The 23,851-nt window shown below is 36.6% G+C and overlaps 1 protein-coding gene and 1 long non-coding RNA gene across 3 annotated transcripts in view; one reads left to right on the top strand and one right to left on the bottom strand.

Moving 5' to 3' along the window:
* The window catches only part of LOC110828201 (uncharacterized), a 128,872-nt gene that overhangs the window by 21,152 nt on the left and 83,869 nt on the right, over positions 1–23,851 (bottom strand). For both annotated transcript variants that reach the window (XM_022060692.2, XM_022060693.2), the window contains one exon: positions 7,664–7,765. In XM_022060692.2, the coding sequence (XP_021916384.1) occupies positions 7,664–7,765 (102 nt within the window). The remainder of the gene's footprint in view (positions 1–7,663; positions 7,766–23,851) is intronic.
* LOC147874597 (uncharacterized) overlaps positions 1–23,851 on the top strand; it is a 137,084-nt gene that overhangs the window by 92,519 nt on the left and 20,714 nt on the right. The gene's annotated exons all lie outside the window — the stretch shown is intronic.

Below are 23,851 nucleotides of genomic sequence, written 5' to 3'. Positions count from 1 at the left end.
TGGCTTTATCCAGTGCATGTTTTTAACAAAGTGTTAACATCTTAAAACGTAACTACATTTTTCATCTTTTATATTCAGGTAAATACAATGGGGAGACTCCTATTCTGTTGGATCGGGGATAGTTTGGGCTACCCCATCCAACATTATAGGTGTGTTTCTCCACCTACCCCTCACCCCCGCTAAAGACGAAGAAAAATCGAGATACAGTGATTTTAAGGTTTTAAGATTTCTGAGACTTTTAAAAGAACAGACGATGGATGAATCCCAAAAGAAAGTAGTAATACAAGACCTTAGCCAAAGATATTCGGGTAAGAAGATTTTAATAGGAGTTTCAGTCAGGGAGAACGAGTTTGATAAGTAACATGAATGAGTAAATGGGGAAAAAATTTAAATGTTACATGAGAGGAATCTCTTTCGAGAATAGAAATAGGTGGACGGATAATGTGAATACTGGTCTTAGAGAGACAAGATGTAAAGGTGATGGCTGACCTCAAATGACTCATAATGGGGTGTAATGGCGGAATTTTACGAACGTCTTAATACGCCTTCGAGGTCCATAAAATGAGGGATGTCACTGACGAGCAGATTCTAAGTGCTCGCCCTTTAAAGAAGATTTGTGTACCATGGAGCTATTTCATCGTCAGATTCTTAATAAATATCACTTTTATTAGTAATGACAACATTATTGAAAACAGAGTGTTCAGGGAAATAATTTGATCTAACAGGTAAATTAATTCATTTATTTGTGGTTCATTTAACGATCTGTTAATACGTCAGACTATCCGTGGAATGTAAGAGACAGCTAATGAATAAATAATTGTGAGAAGTACATGCAAGTAAGGAGTCGTGGATCGATTTGAGGTACTATTTTTGTATGTTACTGGATGGACGGCGGAGAACAACGAAAACCCTAAGTCAAGATACCCTTACTCCGGCCGTTTTCAACCCGGGTACGAGGAACATGGTTGCCAACAGCCCTGTCACGATGTTCGTTAACTTGTGTGAAGAACGTTGACGGTTTGAATTATTTGATACCGAGAATATTCTTGACTGTAACAGGGACAGAGAAATAATGAATGAATAGCTCTAGCGATCAGGTGCAGCGGAATACGTTTTGAAGATTACCGTCGTCTGGGATGTTGCGCCGTGTAGTCTGGCAGAAATTTACCAACGTCTCAAAGCTGCTTCCTGTCTCCATCATCAGGGCGATTATAGTAATTATCAATGAGTGTTCGCATTGCCACCATGTTGGTGTTAATAATTGTAGGAAAATAAAAACTTCAGTTATGTGTTAGTAATTGCAGGAAATATAAATTTCAGTTACGTAGTGTCGTCTTATTTAATGATTTCCATACCAAGTTTCGTGAACATTCGTCACATTTTTCGTGGTTTATTATCTTATTATAACTAGAAAGGCAGACACACGATCATGCGGATACTTTGTCCTTCTTTATAGAAGTAAGGTTTTCTAAAATTGAATAAATTCGTCATACGCATTGAAATGTTACGTGTTTTCTTGAGTTTAAGATGTATTGATCGCGAAGTAGCACATGCTGGACCGTGTCTGAAATGTTTTATGAACAAGCCTTACCCCCCACACATAATTTATACGGCGGACGTGTGGTACAGCGCTGGTGACGAGACGGCTCCGTGGGTAATCCAGTGACTCTCGTAAGCTTTACAAAATTGCCAGAATAAACAAACAGATGGGTACCACTCCGGACAAACTTTTTCGCTACAACATCTCTTGCCAGTAAACTCAGTTGTAAAAACTATTGCGTGGTTTAAGATGAATGTACAGAACAAAATCGAAAACACGGCTTTGAGCTATCTAATCCATCTGTGACCCTATATTTTCATTTCATTTTCCTCCATTTAATCTCCATAATACTTTTGGTTAAAATTACAAATTATAAATCTCCGATTATTTCGTTGGCTTCATTACTATTTACTCTGAAACACCCTGTATATTGTTCCCTGCTTTTATAGACCAAGTTTTTCACTTTTATAATACAAGAGGGAACATTTAGTATCAAATTTCATAAAAGAAAAATAGAGTATGAGGAAGTGGAATGCATTGAACCGATTCTGGTTAGTATCAAGTGGCTGGCTTCTATATTGTAATGAATGTTAAGTTTTCTCATTTAATAAGAGGCCCGTTTTGATTGAAAGTTTAATGGAGAACACAGGGAGTAATGACACGTCAACACGGCAATGAAGCTTCGGGTCCTGTTAAGCGAAGAACTTTTTGACCAGATGAGCAAATTACGAACTTTCTGAGAAAGTTTCTGAAGCATGGGGCAACGTATTTTTAACATTAAGCACTCCGATAAGAATCTTTATAGTGCGTGATCAGCCATTGCTCTGATGTAATTGCTACATTACGTTAATGTTTGTCTTTTCGAGTTCATCCATCTAACATGCATTAAAAGTCACGATGTTTCGATACTTTGCCTACTCTGTTGGATCCGGTATCCATACTTCGATGGTTGGTGATTTTGAAGCCATTTTGAAGTCCGGCAACAGATTATAGATGAAATCCAAGTTAAGAAATACCATTGCAGTACCATCGCCAGGGACATTCAGAGAAGAACTAAAATTTTGTGAGCTAAACTAACCAGATGGCCTACCGAACCCGAAGGTTCATCACCGAATTAACCAAAGTCCTCCACCGGACCCTGTCCTAGGCCAACAAAATCCAGTCTCCTTCAACTCCTATCTCCCATAGATCCCGCCTGAGATTATCCCTTTGTGAGCTGTTGAAATATTTTATTCGAAATCAGGTCTTTTAGATTCGATTTCTGATATCGATCCGGACAGGGTCTAATTTACGAATAATACTCTTCAAAATTTCTTTAGTTGCTAAATGATAATGCTAGAATTTTGTTTCAGAATAGTCTATTTAAGGAGCAGATAGCCTTTTTCTGTGTGCCCCAGAGTTCCTATGTGTTATCTGTTCCAGGGTTTTTTGTTCCGTCTTGTACTTTTCTGTCATGATAGGAAGTTTCCTATATGTTGATTTCCATCAGATGATCTGTCGTGTTTCATAGATCTTCATGGCTCAGAACTAATTTTGTAACGAAACAATCTACGGTCTATTATATGGAATATAAGAGTACAGTAGTTCAACTGTAGCAAATTTCATGAATATTCTTATTATGTATCTAAGGACAGAAAGACCGAAGATAAGTAGATTATTAAACGGAACGCTCTTAAAATGTTCGATATATTATTCTGAAAATGAAATCAAATTCTACAAGTATTCCAAGTAATACCTGTTATGTTTGCATTTGATCTTTAAGCTACTTTACCATGTATTTACTAAAGAGATACCAAGAGAACTATATTCTTCCGGTAGAATAATCAATTTGAACACAGGGAAGAGGCAATATCATCCAGACGTCAAATATGTTTGCTGGTTCAAACTTGGCGGAAGAAATGTAGAAGTTCGATAGTCATGTATGTAAATTCTGTTCCCCGTGCTAAGTGATTCCGCTGAGTATTCAGTGTTATTATACGTCACGTTTGCACTGCTATCCCAGTAGTAAGTGCAAGTCTCTTACTCCCAGGAGGGGAAAACTGTTGTGAAGTGTTGTTATTTATGCAAGAGATCACTTCCCACCCCTTATGCAGTTATACTTTCCCCTACTCCAGCGTCAGAAGACTAAACTCCCTGAGTCTTGAAATGGCTGTTTTCTGGGATATTACGCCTTGCAGTATGATAGAAATTTACAAATATTTCAGAGGAACTTGCTGCCTTCATTATCAGCGAGATAATCACCCTTACGACAATAGCTTTGTGCGGTGTCTGATTCAAATTAGACAGTTGATATAATGTGACAAGAAAGACGTGATAATAATGGTAATTAATGATGATATCATAACTAGTCGACCTTAATTTTGCATTCAAGGTGTAAAAGAGAAATATTTATATGTTTTTTAAAGAACACGGTCCTTAACGTTTGCTTTGCTACAAATAAAATTAAGTTTTCCAAGAGTACAATATGAAAGATGTCGCTAGGATTTTAATTATTTACGCTTGTGAGACTTTATATTGTGGTCTACTGGATTTTGCGCTTCGGTCTCCAGGGTATACCGTCATATATTCTCAAAGCTCCTAGACGCTGTGAGGGGAATTTTAGGAAGGGTGAACTATATAAATCTAAGAAGAGTCTCGCTGTGTATTAGAGGCAATGTTATGGAGGAATTAACAAGATAAGGGAGATTTTCAAGGGATAAATCAGTTATAAGTGATAATACGTTTACGTGCTCTCCATACTAGACTGCAAATATAAAGAAAAACAGTGGAAAAGTAGAGGTTTGTATTATCCTTCTTCATCATTTCATGTTAGAGGGGCTCAAAGCCTTTCCAGCTCATTGCATATTTTTTTGAGATATGCCTCGATTTCGGAATTCTTTCTGTATGTATTGTAGAATGTGTTTGAATGTCCTTACATCTGACTTTGCATCTAAATGGTTTATACAGCTTTATCATCATCTGTTTTATATTGCACTGCTTGTTGTTTCCTTATATTATAATTCGTGATGTGGCTTGGTTTAGTACAATCTTGAACCCTTCTTGAGTTTCCCTTTCGTTGGTCAGGTTTCCTTCAGTAAGTTAAACTAAGGCTGTCTTGTTGAGAATTATGTCAAGAAGCCTGTTTAGTTTACGTGGGCAGACGTCGAAGTTTTGACAAATGACGTTAACAAGTAATGTGTCAACACACCTGGCAGGCTGACAAAGTATCGAAGTAACGAGAATAGGAGTCACAACTGATGGCAAGAAGAAGTGCGAATAGCACCTGTTCACAATTTAATTCCCCAAAGTTTTATCATTAACGATGTAGGAGTATGGTGTGAATTGGGAAAATAAAATTCAGAAATCCAGAGATTTGTTAATAATTCTAATTGCCTGACTAAAACTGAATAAAATCATGATAAGTATATACATAGCACGTGGAAGATGATGTTACGAGTGCTGGGATCGCTGGTTCGATTAAATGTCCGTACACAAATTCATGTTGAATGATCTCTGTGCACTTCCGCCATTTAGGAAGATGTCTGCTTCGGTTCAATGGGCCTTTCTCTGATTTTTTTTACATTTACGAGGAATAATGTTGCCTTCAGTAACACAAAACTTCATTAAAAGCAATTTACAATATCCGCTTCTTTAAAACTGGTAATATGTTAATCGCTTTCTAATCGTTAGAGCATTCTGTAATCGAATTTCTTCAATTTTGTCATTAAACGTTCTAAACATACCAAGAAAACAACATGGGGTTATTATTTATGGCTCCATATCCTGTAGAATACCAGTTTGATGCTCAGTGCTTATTTGATACATTTTACCACGACCCCTTTAAACGAAATCAATCAGTAATGTTTAATCAAACATAGTAATTAGGACTGCGAAACTGGATTATATTTTGTACAGATCACACTACATTATGGATACACTGTCAAGGGAAACATTATCATTGAACGTTATAAATGGTCATGTGAGTAAACGTTTGTAATATATTTTGATGTAAACTCTACAGGCGACAGGTCAGGGACCCAGGAGATGGATCCTCAGAGAAGTGAGGTCAATATATACCACCATCCAACATGTTAACAAAAGTTGTAACAATCGCTAAAAAGTCAGGATTTAGCTTTCCTTGAAAATATCGTGGAATAATGTGTAGAGTGGGCCTGTTTAAACTTTTTAATTGTGTGGGCAACTTTGGCAAAACTTGGTCTGTATGCGGGATATTTTAATGATGTTACGCAACGATGCTTGTCTGGCAGGAATTGGTTTTACTGCGATTTGAACAGATGACACAGAATATCATACAGGCTGTATAAATTAATAACATAAATATTCTCAGTATTTAACATTTGTAATTAGAAGAGTGGACCTTGAGAAATTTAAAGTAACTTTATTACAGTATAAAGAATGTCTTTGCTCATTGTGTTCACGTAATAAAGAGTATTTTTTTAATTCTTAATTATTCTTCAAAAGAGAACCTAACAAAGAGTAGTAGTAATTACTTTTTTATTAAAAATACGTTGTAATTGCAAATGCCATTGATCGTTTCCGGAAAAAGTGGATTTTAATGTATTACTCCATTCTCCAAATTTTGTAGCAAATAGAACTACAGTCCACAGATCAGGAGAAAATCCCTGCTAGGAATTCGATATACGCGCATGCGCAAGATTTCGCGGTGTGTGACGACCGATCCTAAAAGCATTCGTTCCACAACCACTGAACGAACAACAGACGACAGGCTTTCATGTGTTTTAATGGGTACAGCTTTAAGATTACCTCACAGTGGCACAGTGATTTAATCTAGAATATTATCGCAACACCCGCAGAACACATTAGAGGTGCGCTCACTACACGCTACTAGTAAAGGCTTGATGTTTTCAGTCTGTGTGTAGTAGAGTAAAACTCTGACGTATCACACTTCCCACCAATAGCAGCCCTCTAGTCCAGCTGATAAGTAACATTCCCCCCGCACCGCACCAGAAACGACTTCCCTCAGCAGGGTTTTTCTCGTGATCTGTGGACAGTATTTGAGTTGAAATATGGCCTCCGGTATATTGATGTTATAATGAGTCCACTATATCTTGATTTTATAAATGGGACTAGAACGAAGTACTGGGGGCTTTTGCCAAACTGTGGAGCTTCTGATCTCAACTTTTACATAGATGAGTAAAGTATACTGGTTGAGATTTTGGCGGTATTCCAGTCTGGTAGGAAGACTAATTAAGACGCTGTTAAATTAAGTCGACGTAAAACGAAATTGCAACTTGACTCAAAATAAAATACAAACTCAGGAAGTTGTATATACATTTCGAATTTAAGTAACTATATATACAAGAGTAGAGGAGCATTTACAGGTTTCGAACGAGAATCACACACGTCTGTGTTATCACGCACGGCTTTAAATCTCTTTGACTAATTTTAAAGTTTTCATCAGGAATGTACTGACGTGTCTACAAATATTTAACACTCTGTATACAACGAACGTGTATTCTTGAAAGTAAATTTCTTATTACATAAATTTGCATGGGAAATTTTAATACCTCGAGAGGTTTAAGTATTCCGCGTCGCCACTGGGTTGATTAATTTGGCCACAGATATTCCTTTTTGAAATGGCGCTTTGACATTCGAAATAAAAATTCATTTTAAAATAATTTTAAAGTACGTAGCGGGACGACACATAACACTGTCTTTATTCTCGCAAGACAAAAAAGATAACAAATCTATGTCCTAAGATGTATCTTAACTCATGAACAGTATCGAAAGGAAGCCAAAGGCCGTCCACTCATTTAATTGCGTTATAAACGAATTCGCTTGATTGACCTTACAGATATTTGTTATTCTCTTAAAATTAAAACGAATTAAGCCCATTGTCTTTTTCGGAGTCTGAATTCTGTAATTATGTTTTACAAACACGATAGGCTTTCCTGATATGTGTGTCGTCTATAACAAAGATACTATTCGAGTTCAGTATCCTGCTTGGGGGGGGGGGGGGTTACACCTTAAGTCAGGGGCCCACTGAGATAAAGTATACACCTCTATAAACGAGTTCTCTGATAAATGGCCTGTAGACTTACTGGGCTATGAGACGTTACAGTAAAGAAGTTTCTTTCATGGTTAAAGGCGTTAGAATTGTACCTGTAGATGTCTAGCGTGTTCCACCAGGAAGCGATCGTCACTGCTGTAGGTTGCCAAGCCGACCGTCAATAAGTGGAAATCCTTCCGTCGAATCCACGACACCTGCGGAGAGAATAGAAGATTCAGAAATCGAGAAACTGCTTGTGTTAACCGCAGAAAAGCGGACTCATGTGAAAGACTATTGCTAGTCGCTTAAACCGACGACAAGTGTGTATATTATTAAGGTACCGCTTAAATTAGAATTATATTACATAGAATTTATTAACACGGGTCTCATATGACATATATAATTTCACAGCAGGTCAATTTTTTTCTTTAAATATGAATATAGCTAATGTAAGAAATTTAAATGTTAGAGAATCAGCTTTAATAACTTGATTTGAATTTTCGGTAAGCTGTTCTCATGACTTCATTCATACATGGTAAGAGACTTTTAAAATAAACGAGTAATTAAAAATATTAATACAGGAACCTCATTAGATAAATATATTAATTTCAGAGAATGTCTTTCATTATTCTACGTTACGAATACATTACAATTCAGGATTGAATTACTTAGACAGAAAAGTTCAAAGGTTATTGGTTCGTTATTCATGTATATTTAGGCAGAAGCGCTGGAATTTCTATTCCATAAAGACTTATGAGTTTTGACTCGCAAATCAGAGAACCGTCTATAGACAGAGCATCTGTAATTCATAGTAACATCTAGATGAGTAATTGAATTACGTACGCACACCACAATCGATTTATTGTTTCGTTTTAAATGCGTTTGAAATTAACAGGAGTCATATCTTTTCTTCTTACGATGTTCATGAAGACGTTTGTTAAAGAAATGTAGGCCTACGGGTTGTCTTCGTAATACGTATCAAGTGTTCATGTGAGTTATTCTCTCTTTTGCGTTGTGATGTGGTGTAGACTAGTAAGTGGATACTAACAATTCGGATAAACACTGTCTCCATCTTCGGAGCAGAAGTTTGGGGGCTAATTAATTCTTTGAAGCCGAAGCCCGTCTAAATAGTATTAAATAATTTAAGCCGTACTGCAAAGAAATAGCAACATTTCTCCATGACAAATATCAATTGGTTAAATCTGTTTACGTAAAATAATTCGCTGTATGCAGTGAAAGTATTAGGAAATTTATAAAATGTAGACTTCTTTATTGTTAAAGCAGGACGTACACATAGTTATCAGTGTTGATTTTCTGTGCATGGAATTCAACATTAGGACAACATATTTAAAAATAATGTGCACTTTGCATAAGTCTTTCATGACGTTCTTAGCGTCTATGTAACTGGTCAAGGAGTCTTGCATCTTTACATTTACGATTATATATCCTATCTGTCTCTTCCATTTATATTTTCCGACTAAAATGTATACATTCCTCATTTACCCCCATGTTTGCTACATGTTCCACCCATCTCATCCTCTTTGACTTTATCGCTCTTAATAATTTCTGGTTCGTCGTTAATACGATCTCGTAAATTCCATTCTAATTTAATTTAAGTTTTTCTCTGTTGGTCTAAGAATAATTAAAAGTTACGTTTAAGTTCGTTAAATTCGTCACTTCCAGCCATAAAACAAAACAGATACGCGCATCGCCGAGTTTAACGCGTCTGTAACACTAGATTTTGTTTGATTTCAGTTGTGTCGTAGTTCTGTTCGGACTTGTGTTGCAAAAATTACTGCACCGGCTGTGAGGCAGTGCGCTGGAATATGAAAAGCTGGCCAACAGATGGCTTGCGAAATATTGGAATCTAACAATAGGACACATGGTCCGAACTGACACAAGAAGTCTGTCTGACTGAAGTGATAAAACTTCTAGTACTTCTCACCTTTCCTCTTCTCTGGTTCTCGCTGATACACTTTTCCTCTGAGAGGCTACATTTTTTCTTCTCCTTTCGGTTGAATTTTCGCTTTTAGCTGGCAAGTCTTGGCCTTAGAATCTCCACAAATCAATGCCGGCTTCTTTTTTTTTGGGTCTTTCGCTGCCTTAAACAGCCGCTAGCCTGTTTTTCTCTTTCTATCCATCCAGCCATCACTCTTTCCATATTTCCTTCCGAGTCAAATCACCAGCTAGCCTCCCAGAAACCTGCATACTCTGACCCCACGCTTAGCTACATTTTGGCAAAATTTCAAAAGTTTTTTACTCTTCTCGCCTTTTTCCTACTATATATATCTACTTTGCGTTACAGTCAGAATTTTGTTCAGTTTGGCACAGAATATTCGTCTATACAGTTACAATCCTGCACATAACCCTTGTTTCTTCCAAACGAGGTGGGTTGGGAGGTGTCGAATATCTAAGAAATTTAAACGTTTCCCCTGTAATTTATTTCATTTCATTTCAACTGCCGCCAAACTTTCTGTTTTTTCAGGCAGTGTAGGTCATAAAACGATTTGATAAAATTAAATTAACCGTTTAAAGATAAAGTTAGTTTAAGTAATATTTCAGATCTCGGCTCATACCGCAAAGAAAATACGTTTAACTATTACAAAGATCAGCGTTGGTTAAATATTCTCTGTTTAAAGTAAGAATATTAAAAGCCATGTAAATACAAAATTAATTATTGATTGTTGAAGTAGGTGGGGCAAACCTATCTGGGTTTTAAGGGGTTGAAAGTTGTTAGGTCGATAATTTAATTCAAAATTCGTATATACAATAAATTCCAGGTTTCAAATATTTTCTCACTGTGATCTACTCTTGTATTTATTAAATCTTCTTTCCAAAAACAAAACTGTTTCAACTTCCATCCGGCGATGTTTTCAGCCGTCAGAAAAGTTAACCTAAAACACACCGGAGAACGTCCTGCAACCAAAAATAAATTGCAGTGAGGTGCAGATGGGAAATTGTTTTATAAAATTACATTTCGATGTAATTATTCAGATTTTGTTCCGCGACATTATATCATCTGGCGAGGGCTACAAATTATAGTCGGGGGGGCTAAAGAGTATTAGTTCAAAAATACCTCACTCTGAAGATGGCAGGTGTAAAAGGTATCGGTAAAAGTAATTAAAATTAATTTGTATTCGGAAATTTTTAGGAATACAACATTTATATGTGAGCCTTGTTATCTACGTTCCCGTAAACAGAATTCATGTCTTAGAAAACGTAAAATTGAATTCAAGGCTTGAAGAAAAATTGGAATCCATAATGTATGCTTCAATTTCCATAGCAAAAATACAGAGAAGGGAACCTCGTTTTGAACACTCTGCTGGATATCTCCCGCGTAAACAAAGACTCCACGTTTTTATCTCTTTATTTTTAAAAAAAATTCAGACTTTTCTTTCTTCACTGCATAGTGAATAATTATACGTAAATGGTACCGACATATCGATAATGAAATTAAATGAGAGATTTTATTTAGATAAAGCGAATCATTATATTATTGCTTTCATAGCTCGAAACTTAATTGGGCAATTGTCAGAGACAGTGCCTGCCATTACAGCACTGATTAATGGAAACGCTAAGATAATGAAGAAAGGGTGGAGATTAAGGGATCTTTCAGCAACTTCTGTCTTTCCAGTGCGATGTCTGCTGGCACCAAGACGTATGACTAAGAATCTATTAGCATTATCTTTACTGTGTTTTTCTGTATATAAGCCAGGCGCATTAAAAAGAACAGTGACATAACAGTGATATTAAACGACTGAATTATAGGCTAGCACTTCAAAGTATTATAATGGCTTTCAATAATATACTTCATTAATGGTGTTATTTTACATGATTTTAATTTATCTTAAAGACAATGGCAAAAGGTTCTTTTATTCGAATCAAAAGTGTGAAAAATTACAGGAAATAACTTTGGGGAAAGGAACCCGCTAAATTATTTTTTCCAAAGCCAGTACTGGAGCTAAATTCAGAGATGAAATTTACAGTAAGGAGCGCTGTGTTGGTTTCAGAGGCCCTTGCTGCCTCCATCATCAGGGCGATTATCGGTAAACATTTACCAGACTCTACGGCGCAACAACTCAGAAGACAGCAATCTTAAAAAAATATTTAATCTTTGCTTCCGTAATTTACGTATGAATGTGTGATTTGGTGATATAATTTGGGCTTTATCTGTACCCTCAAGGCATCTGTAACGTAATACCTTTAAGTTATGTTAATAGTGTTGAAATTTCGCTGTCTACCGCGTCTCGACGCTAAAAGCATTCGATAATCACTCTGTGCGTATGGTACTGCAATATTAAAAGCAGTTTCGCTTTGGAGTACAAATTCTGTGTGGCCTACTTTATTTTTAATTAGGTAAATTTACCAGAAAGGATTTGAGGAACTCAGACGCATGTTAAATTAGGATTAAGAAACTTTGTGTGGTGATAAGAATTTATACAGTCTGTGCACAAAATCATAGTCGGGAGGACACACTATTTTATCATGAATTTTATTCCTAACGTACATAATGGATTTTTGTAGAATGTGGTGTTTGGTGTGTCAACTAATATCTGTGACAATAAGTCAATTTTATTCCACGTGGATTTTTTGTCCGAATGTTTAGTCTGCAGGAAATTCAAGTCAAATTTTTATGATTTCTTTTCAAAAGAGTTTTATCTTACACAGATTGGGTGCATGACAATTACAAGCCTACATTTTAACTAAAGTCTTTTTTTGGTGGCCCTTAAAAATGCTTGTATAAGCACGCCTAGACCAATTTTACAATCATTTAATTTGTTATACTTTTATAGTCAAGTTATCCTGAGATTTTCTGTGATTACTGTGAATATTCTGTGTATTCTGTGAATACTGAAACTCGTTCCTTCTCTACTGTGATCCATATTAACCAAATATTCAGAATTCAACATTTTGTCTCGCGTCGTACCGTCGGTGGAATTGTTGCATCATGAGACTGCTCCCTCTGCCTGAGGCAACGAAAAGTTAAATTAATTCTGAAAGCCATCTCAACTCCTTGTTCCTTAGAATTCCAAAATTTTACTCTTTCTAAACAAAAGAATGATTTTATCCGTCTTCGTAGCTTCGGCTGGTATCTAACACAAACATTTTTGGCTATATGGACTTTGACGTTTTCATTGAAGGTTTATGGGATGTATTAGGTCTTTATCGAGACAACCCAGACATTTCAGCGCCGAGATAAAACGTGGACAAAAATCGAGTGGCCTGCCGAGCATTCGAACTTCACACCGGAGGTCGATAACTAGCCAAGATCGCTGTGAAAGGATCGTACACCTCCGCGCGGCCAGATCGTAAATGTTGTGGGAGAGAGATGCCGATTAGGAGAAGAATTGTAGACGACGAGAGGACGCGAGAAGGGGATTAGTCGTAGTTAAAGGACCAGCAACTTCAGGGGAAGAAACGTTTGTTTCGAACCGGCGTTTACTAAGCCTATGCCACTATGCCACTTTTATTTCCACAAAAGAAACATATTTTTACTTGTTTAGAATTAATTCTGGCTCCTTTGGCGACTAATTTGACCTATTCTGCTAGTTTTATCTTCGTGTTTCTCAGTCCCGTTCACTCAAAATGCAATAAAAACGCAAAACTATGTTTGCGATCAAGGGAACGTTTATAACCCACTCTATGGAACACGATATTTCTGCAGACGTTTATCCGGTACTTGCTTAGTTGGTCAAGAAATTTCCGGTCTTCATGAAATCTGGTGGTTCATTACCTTGTTCACAAAACTTCAACATTTTTACCCTATCCTGAGCCAGTTGAGTCTATTCCATATAATGACCCCTCCCATCTACCTAAGAACTGTATTTATGTCATCCTACCGGACATCGGGTTCGAGTAATGGGCAGACGTGGTTTTTATTTTGGAGCTCCCAGATTCAGATCTCGGCTAATCCTGGGATTTTCGTGGTTTTCCTCTCTTATAAAAAGTTACAGTGGAACCACGGTTCCGGAGAATTAGCCGTAAATACGTCTATACGGAAAGGAAGTTTATATATTGGCTTTATTCTAAATATTTCCTTTATACCCGCTTTCCAACTGAGTAAAGTTTGATTAAGACTTTGCTTATTTAACTTGAATTAGTTACGCTTAAGATGGGTCTGTGGTAGCTGAATATGTAAAGTAATGAAATGTAATATAACGTTTCCTAGGTAACAACAATGCCGAGTAAACACGACGTTCCCTAGGTACACTTGTTACACTTTTTCGTTTCCCTTTTCCGTTACACGTTTTTGCCGAATGATCCTTCCTTATAGACGTATTTACAACAAAAATGCCTGGGTAGCTCCTAAAATTAGAATTGAATCACCAACTTTTGTGCATATGACAGCTGTTTGCCGAGATACGCACTTTCGGGTTAAACTGTATCTAAAATATCCTTAACTGCAGAGAAGGCTGGTTCCTTTGTTAGCATTCCAGGAAGGAAAGTTGGATGCTGTAAAGTGGGATGGTGTTGTGATTGAATGGAGTGGCACCACGTTTCGGTGGCGTTTGTCAAGTGGTGTGAATGTGACATTCCTGTCTGTAATATTTCGCTATAGAATTCTGTACATAAACTTTAATGTCAAGTGGAATGAGGAGAGTGTTTGTTAGTTAGTTCGTTTTCTTACATTCAGATAAACAGGAGTTTGTATCTCTATTTAGAGACATTCAGTCACGAGGGCGAATATTAATTAACCTTAACCCTTTGTACTCTACATTTGAGATATGTTTCTTAAAAACACAGACGTTAAAAAAGAAAAGTTTCCCGCCATCTGGAAGAAATTAATGTTAACTAAACAACGCCTTTCGACGATGAAAATTAAACTTTAAAATAAATGGAATGGCAGCAGAAGAGTTTTCATGAAACTAGTGAAGAATGTCTGAACGCTATTACCGTTAACTCCTTCTGACAGAGAATTAAATTATCACTAAATATTTGTCTTAGTTTAGTAAATTTCGGCACATTGGTAAAGAACACAGAACAGCCATAAACATCTCACGTCATGTCTCAAGAGTTTTAACCAAACTACGTACCTTTCTAGCAGCAGAATGTGCGCATTAAGCCTGTCACCCTATTTTAAAAAAATCATGTTTTTTTTTAATTTAATAAAATATTAAGAGTTACGACTGAACACATCGTCTTATTGCCAGAAAGGACCACTGATCTGATCTTTATCCTGTCCCTTATAAACCATCGTATTTCAACTCTCTTTACCCTAGCCCTGATGGTGGAGGCAGTACGTTCCTCTATAAAACATTGGCACACACAATCCGGAAGACTGCAGATGGTGTGGTAATCGGAACTCCTGCCTTATTGCTTTCATAGTGTCAAGTTGTTTACTAATTGTTTTATGTTAACGAATGCATCGGCATTATATGCTCTACGATGCCTTCTTGAAGTTTCGGATTGTGCGGTAGTAAGCGGTAATTGAAACGAGATGGTGCGGGAACTCGGTGATCGTAATGCATTCGCTGTCGACAACAGTTCAGATGACGAGACCACAGGCACGTCAGGTCCAGTTAAATCGGTGCTATATAAAGGCTTTATCACACGGCTTCTACGCTACTCTATTGAGATAATGGCAGTGATTACAACATTTACGTAAACATCATTCGATTTTCAATCGATAGTTTTCACACTAGCTGCCCCAATGTGTTACTAAGTCATCGAGTAATAATGCTAATTTTAGCACTTGTCTAAATTGGATGCGATTTAAAACAAGCAGATCGACTGCGATTCAGGCACCATAATTCCACAGATAATTTATCATGAAATTAGATTAATTGGCTATGATTAAAAAGGAAAGTGTTGGTTTACGTATTTTAACAACTTTAACTGCAAGTAATATCTTCATTGACAGGCTATTTCTGCTACTCAGAATTAAATTGTCAATTAAATTTTAAAATAACGTATGAGATTTTACGTTCTTACAGCGGCTTGTATGAAGAAGACTGTCTTTAGGGATGGTTCAGGTCGTTCATTTAGTCTAGATTTGCAGAACATGTATTTATATATTGGTTAAATCTAAAAAAAATTATTTTCGTTGCACGTGTACGTATGGGATTCAAGATGAATCTTTTACGTGAGATAGTTTAGCTACCTGACTAACGAAGCCTTTCTTGAATAAATGTCGGACATTCAGATTTTTATAAGTTACCTTTTCCGGAATTAGAAATATCTTTATCGTCATTTCAGAACCCAGTCATTAAAACTTGTTCTAAGCCCGTTTAATCCAGTCAACTACTTTACAACCTATAAAGTTAAATCCAATTTTAATATTATCCTTCCACTTACGTCAGACTATTTCAAGTGTTGTTCTTCTTGTTTCCCTCTAATCACATTCTGGTAAAGGAACGTTTTGGTAGACCAAACCCAAGATGGGAACATTAAGCTAGCTCTTGAGGGAATGCAGTATATTGTGCAGGTGGAGTTGGACTGTGGCTTAATGTTCTAGCAACATCTATGATTCTTTTCAGTTTTTGCGATATAAGACAAGGTACCGATGATATATAAAATGTAATACATTTTACGATTGTCAAAATAGCTTTTTCACTTCCATAAACCGATATTTATAACACTGTAAAATTCTTGTGACTTTTAACGCAACGCAGTGAAATTTTGTACTACTTGAAGTCCTATATATACTGACATGTATCTCTGCATTATCCATCTTTTCATTGGCTTAAGATTTCCAAGCTTCCTGTCTCTAGATTTCAGTTTGTTTTTCTTTCGAGAATTACTCTTTTTTGTCTTTTTCACATATTTCGCAAGCCCGTTGCTTCACAGAGTCATGCGTAGGTATGCATAATAAACCTCCTAACATTTACAGATGTTTCGACGAAGAATTAAGATATTTCTTTTTCAAAATGTGACATGCACTTGTTTAAAACTGTGTGTAATTAAAGTTATATTTAACTATGCTTCAGAACAATAAATATAAATATAGCTCAAAGCAATATGGATTATTGTAATGACGTAAGGTAGACAAATTTGTAATAGGTTTTCCAAAATTATTTTATAATCTAAACTAACGATTGTGAATTGTTTAATGCCGATTGAAGTGAATGTTGAATATTTTTTCTAAGTCACCGTTTTGTGTGGGTATATCAACTGTTCTCCGTACATAAATAGCAGACATTCTGCACCGAGTATTTACCCATTATAACTGCTTACGTGCAGAACTGAAATTATGTGTTTACCTACGGAGAGCGAGCCAATATTTGGTCGCTTCTGGTTCAGTATTTTAATGTAGACTCACTCTGCTTTACATTTGTAGTATTTTCAGTGTTACAGATAATTTGAGGTTTATTTTACAATGGAATAGTTCAGTAATCATAAGAAAGGATAGCTGGTTGCAGAGTTAAGCGAAACTAAAACACAGGATAGCCGAATATAGTAAATATTTCAAAACACTCGTAATAAATCCAACAAGACCAATATTAGGGCCAGTACGTGAATTAGAAGTTTTATAAAATTATCTTACTAGCGTAATTGTATTTTAAATTTAAACTTATATTCTACCAGCAATGAGAGCTATAGACCTTTAGTTTCAGTACTTTCACTGTTAGTGAAAACAAACGATTCTATCGATATTAGACACGAACTGGAAAGGAAGCTGTTGTTACTGTAACACTGTACATTTGTAATGGCTGCGCCATCAGGTATCATTATTGAGGATTTTTGTATGTTTTCTTCTTCAGAATTTATAGACAGTTGCCGGTTAATACCTTCAAATAATACATTACTGATTCTTGCCAGTTCTTTAACTGTATTTGAAGGTCACCAGAGAACAAGTTATGTACAAGGTTTTAAGTAATCTGTCTGTATAATAAGCGAAAGTTGGTTGTTGGTCGTTTGATGTTAAGGGATTCTAGACCTTATTGATAAATATTTATGAATTTGTGTGTTGTTATAGCCTTTGGTATGTAATACTGTTAAGAGATTTTAAGCCTTGACTGTTGGTCGATGGTCATTTGCTCTTACAGTATTTTGGGCTTTATGGGATAATATTTACGTGTATATGTGTTTAATACTTTAGATTTTGTTACAGACTTCTGGTCAGAGATATGCCACGTAGAAGTGTTACGACTTGACCATAGCAAATAGTGTTGACTCAAATCTCACGTTGCGCTACAACAATGCCCGTTCCGTTGTACATTGTAGTTTTTGTAATCCTCCCAAATTGCCTTCATATTCATATAATAAAAGACATTGTTGTCAAAGGAACGAATTAATATACGTGATTTACGTCATAAAGGACGTGTCGTGATATTACCAGGGCAATTATCGGTCGTCCATTACCGTTGCGGGATTTGTGTGAACCTCAAACTCAGTGTAATTTATGTCTCTGGCAGATCACCCAGTTTATTTTTATATTTCCCACGCATTGATTGAGAGCAACTGAGAATTATTTAACGTATTTATACGAGAGCTGAACCCGAGCTTCTTCTCGCTTAGTCATTCAACTGGTGCATATTAAACTACTACCTACAAGAAACAATGTCCTCTCGGGATAGCTGATAGTTAGTTACTCGTTTCATGAAATTCCTCGGTACGCTGGAGCCGGGGTAGTTCAGTTAATGACTAGGTACGACTAGAACCGATTCCAAGTAGGGGTAAATGATTTTTCTTCTAGCCTCTGTGTCCCTACCAGCTCTGGGGCCCACCCACTATTCTATTTTTTTTAGTACAGACGGTCCTTTCCCCCAGGGGTAAAGTGTGGTCGGGTCATGAAGCTGACCACTCACCCCATCTAGTACTGAGGTCAAGAACGAATAGGAACTACACCTTCTCCCCCCTCCCCAAACCCACTAAGGTGGGTAGGGAGATTTATTTGACTAAAACATTACCTAAACCGAATGACCACAGTACAAAGCCTCACACCCCCTCCTACCCCATTGCACCAACAAATTCTTTAGTGCTATCACAAATATGTCTGCATGTTGTAAATCAGGATATTAACTAACTAACTAACTAACTAGCTAGATGGATTATCGAACCCGAAGGTTCATCACCGAATTAACCAAAGCCCTCCGCCGGACCCTGTCCTGGGCCAACAAAATCCAGTCTCCTTCAACTCCTATCTCCCATAGATCCTGTCTGACATTATCCTCCCATCTACGTCTAGGTCTCCCCAGCGGTCTCTTCCCCTCAGGCTTCCGGACCAATACCCGGTGCACACCTCTTGTCCCATCCTTGCGCGCTACATGCCCAGCCCATCTCATTCTTCTCGACTTAATCACCCTGACAATATTGGGAGAGGAGTACAGATTTTTAAGCTCGTCATTATGCAGTTTTCTCCATGCCCCATCGAATCAGGATATTAAACAGTTGCTAATCGGTCTATTTTAGGTTGAAAGTAGGTGGTGAGACGTAATTAATTTGGTGTCCGATATTAAATTATATATAACATGATACAAATATGGAAAAAAGCGAATTCTAGTAATAACAGGGCGCGTAAGCTTTTCAGCGATGCCGTTTAAACTTCAGAAGTTGAAAATTCAGAATGATATTCGTAGAGGATCATCGGAGGTAAATAGTGAAGGAGGTAGTTTTGGGCTATCTCAGTATATTATCTAGGTTTTCATCTGGTAAGAATTTTTGCCCTTGATTTCAAAGCGAAAACCCGAAGGAGGAGGAAATTTTGACTATCCTCGACTTAAGGAAGTTCGGTATTTTTCACTGTTCTTCAATTTAGGTAATTATTACACAGACAACACAAAAGATTGTCTGAATGACGAAGCTTAGGAAACCGGTGTCAAGTTAAACGTCACTTGGGTAACGAGTGAGGAGGGGTGTTGCTTCAGCACCACAAACGCAAAGTTTATTTTGAGGGAGGAAGTTGTCTTGCGCCAAGCTCTTGATGTTTATCCTCTGATGTGCTACAAAGGCGCCTACTCTCAAAGGCTCTTAAGGAACAGGATCGTCTTTTTATGTCACCCGAACATGTGCCAGAAGTCGGAAGAAGTTTTTTAACGTCGTCAAAACATCCTGTTATTTATCTGTGCAGTAATGCGACTTTGAAGCATATAATTAGACGGTTTGTAAGGATATTTATCTCAGAAAGAGAAGTGTATTCATACTGGCTGATCACAAATCAAATCAACCATTATAACTGCTACTTGTCCACATTTAACTGTTGCTTAGCCAGGGGCTGAATCTTTGTACATTACCCATTATTTGAGGTATAGTGTGTTTGTGATAAAATGTTTTCTGTACTTCCATCACCTGCTTATGAACCTTCATACAAACAGATATACTAGCCAGCGTCTAACATAAGATTATTTAAGAGGTTCCGGGTTCGATCCCACTAGCAACAAAACAAGAGTTTCTGACAGTAGAATGGCAATCTCTCACCTGAAGACAGGGTTAAAATCAACTACCGAAACATGATATATATTTAATGTCCTTCGGAAAATAAATATTCCCCAAAAGGTTGGGCTGTCATTAATCAACAATTACATCAATGTCGTTTAAGAATTTTATAATCAATTTATTGATTTTATGCTTGGCGATTTCAATACGAAAGGTTCTTGATAACGAATTAAAATGTTTTGAACTCCAATTCCTTCCTCTACAGGCACCAGTTTCGATTCTTAATCTCTAGTTCAGCTACCCTGGCCGAGATTTTGTTAATTTTTCGATTTATATACGCTATTACCGAAGTAATGATGTAAAATAAGCTGCACGTATTACGAAAGTAGAAGTCATTTGAAAGTGCGTGCCTACATCAGAATACGGCGAATGAAAGTTACAGGCGAAATAATTTATTTTATTCACTTGGAAGGTAAAAGAAGAAGAAGAAGAAGAATTGACATGTAAAAGAATTCTTGTGTTGCAAATTGCCATGTCATTAGGATGGTCGAAGTATCAAATATGTTGTTCAGTCGTAATGAATAAAACAATGAATATTTCTAAACAAAAGAAAACGTTATTCTTCAGCGAACAATCTGGTAAATCAGCACAAAGAAAAGTAAGGATATTTAAATATGGAGGAGTTTAGGATAATGCAACACAAGAAATTCTTAAAGAAAATAATCCTGTTTACCAATGAAAAGATTCTACCAGCCAAACAAAATATTTCCAACTAGAAACACAGTTTTCAAAGAAAACGCAAATAGAATTTACTGTGAAAAGACGAGTCGAGACATATGGTAATTAGTCGAACGTCTCTTTTTTCGATAGTACTTCATATCGATATACCCAAAGAGCAGATTTTCCTCTCATAAATACTACACTGTGTCTGTGCTGTTCTATAAGATTATGAAATATTCGCGAGTCTTAGTCCATTTGTTTCTTGTATTTCTGAATTTCAGAATCCGTGCGAAGCAGTGCACGGCGGTTGTAATCCGTATAAATTACCATCTGCTTGTTATTTCCGTCGAAAATAAACTCACGATGGTTCTTCCTTCCTTACACAAATATTTTATTTACTTTTGTCCGAGACTGTATCCCTCAGACAAAGGTGGTAAAACATAAAATCTTAAAAATATATTTGTTCATAAAATATTCGCTGTCTTATTTTAACGATTTGGGAAAGCTGAAATCAATTTCATTGATATTTAAGAATTCAGCCCGTACTTCAAAGAGAGCACACTCTTCGCCATTAAAAAGATGAATTTGATTATGATGTTTAAGGGCGTATGAGGCAGGGTGGTAAAAATAATATTTGTATCTAAGAGGGTAACGTTACAGAACGCTGAATAAAATTTAAAAATAAGGAGATCCATAATTTATGTTCCTCATTAATTAAGTTAAGAAATCAAAGACTGGGCATGTAGCCCAGACTTAAACATCAAAAATGCGCCGGTTCGGGTTGGAAAACCTGAATAGATTAGATTACTCAAAAGATTTATGTCGGTAGGAAGATAATATTAAAGTATGTATTAAAGAAATGTGTGGGAGATTGTCGACTGGATTTATTTAGCTCGTGATAGGGAGCTGTTCCAGGCACTTATTAAAATGTATCGAACTTTCCAGATCCATGAAAATAAATTTCCTAAACGACGGTCACATTCTAAAGGGCTCTCATAACGAGTAGGTTAGTTACTCATAAACAGTTACTGAACAAAGGGATTTTAATTTGGGGCATTAATCAGACTGTATTTAACTTCGAGAAAATGTTGCATGTTGTGCGGTGGCTAATTAGTAATATCAGTAATTTAGTCGTTGTCTGTGAAATGCCTAGAAGATTGGTTAGGCACGTAGTCACACACACAATTTATTTACCTTTTATTGATTTTTAGTTTGACAATTGCAGGAAACAGAAAACTTATTTATTTAAGTAACTTGTGAATTTACACTGTGCAACTTGGTGTACAGTTCTGTTAAACTTAATTTTGAAGACCATAAATTATAATACAATATTTAAACCTCAATATGGAGCAGTACACTGGACTCACTATAATTAGAATCATAGCTGACGTCACAGTATGAGATCCACTGTCTAAGGTTACATACTTATAATCTGAGCTAAAAACATGACTCGCTTATCTATAGGTGTTAATTCCTTTTCTGCAATTCGAAGACCCCCAAGCAGTTAAATTCACCATCACCGTCAGAACTATAAAAATAAGCATTCTTCCTGTAGGCCACTAACACATTCACCACTTAAAATACTTGCTATGCGGCGAACTGAATGTTTTCTGCAGCAATAGTATCGAGGCACAGAACAATGCGAATACTCAGTATTATTCCGCCATTATTCTCGCGAGGTTTTGTAACCATTGTAACTATAGTGAGCCCAATGAACCACAATTTACAAGCCCTTGTCCCTTCATGATGTAACTTCGTGGTTCAATACTACGTAGTCAAGTTGGTGTTCATAAATCCCGCTGAGAGGAATCCTTCCTGATAGCGCTACAGTCGCTTACTGGTCAGGAAGTTTCATAAATCGAACTCCAAGGTTCATTCCTAGGATCATAAAAGTCCACTATTGATTACTATCAGAGCTGTAACTCGTTTCATAATGATAAATCTTTTGGTGTGTCCAGTCTTGTAAAAGGGAAAGAATTCTGTGTGTTTAAGCGCGCGAAGCAGCACAAAGGAAGGAAGGACAGTGGAAGGCAACTGACATAAAAATGGGTCATTTTTTACAACTCGCTTCCCTTTTCTGTTTTCTTTGTTCCTGGAACAACATAGAACTTTGAAGGGAATACAGGAAGAAGAGTTTCTTTTCCGACGACAAATCCTAAATGCAACATTTTCATCGTACGTCCATAATCCTATATACACAGAGAAAACATTTTCCTTCTCGTAACTACATGGCAGTTGATTCGTTTCTGTTAACACGTCTCACAGCTGAACATTTCTGAGCTTTTGAGTATATCCATTCAGCGTCGAATCAATACCTCCCTTATCTCTGACAAAAGCGATTTCCTGAATCAGAAATCACTTAAATCTATCGAATTTTCATTTTTTTTTTTTACTTGTACTATTATAGTTTCTTTATCGATGCGAATGCCTTTTTCCAATACCTTTTTATCATAAACTTCGAATAGTTTTTCATAATCCTCCGTGTAGTGTCCTAATGGAATTGCCCTGTTCGGCTGTCTCAAGCATGGGATGATGTAATGTTATTTTACCAGCTTCAGCACTTAGCGGAAAGACTCAGTTTCCACCCCCTGTGATGAGATGGCGATGCAGACTCGTTATTGTTTGTCCTGATGTAGTTCTTATGTTCACTCCACTCTGCAGCCATTAAACATTGCGCCCTATTAAATACCTACAGTAATCATGTATAAAGTTTATTCATACAGAATGTACTTAGAGCTCAGGTTGATGTATCATTATGCCTATTTCCAAGAGGGGTTCAAAACGGAAGTACGATGCTCAGGTATTTGAAACGAGAAGTTGCTGAAATAACCAAGTGACACACCTGTTCATACGTCTTCATCTATATGGTGATACTACCTGAAATTATAACTTGAAGTATGGTGGTTAATCGTGTTCGTAACTTTGTAAGTTTAAATTGAGTAGTTGGTAGACCATACATCTAATTTATGGTTTCAACACTTTGTGATGTACGGCTTTCTTTAATACCGGATTTCATTTTGGTACCATAAATTAACATGAGAATATTCATGACGAAGTGTGTCCTTTATTCATAAATTATAGCTGTTTCCATCGTATACAGTGCGTATTTGGTTACAATGTAATTTTACATTCACGCACACATAAATATATGCATATACAGTTATTTTATACACACGCAATATTAAATGTATACGTCGAAATAAAATAGTTAAAAGTGTTTGCAATTAATGTATAAATAATTTGTAAATATGCATTATGTCAAAACA

The sequence above is a fragment of the Zootermopsis nevadensis genome, unplaced genomic scaffold (assembly GCF_977971745.1).
Source record: "Zootermopsis nevadensis isolate Lab colony 2312 unplaced genomic scaffold, Znev_1.0 Znev_ptg000007l, whole genome shotgun sequence".
In the NCBI taxonomy this organism is placed as follows: Eukaryota; Metazoa; Arthropoda; class Insecta; order Blattodea; family Termopsidae; genus Zootermopsis; species Zootermopsis nevadensis.
Note: the sequence above shows the minus strand (reverse complement) of the source record. Positions and strands in the feature narration are given on the sequence as shown.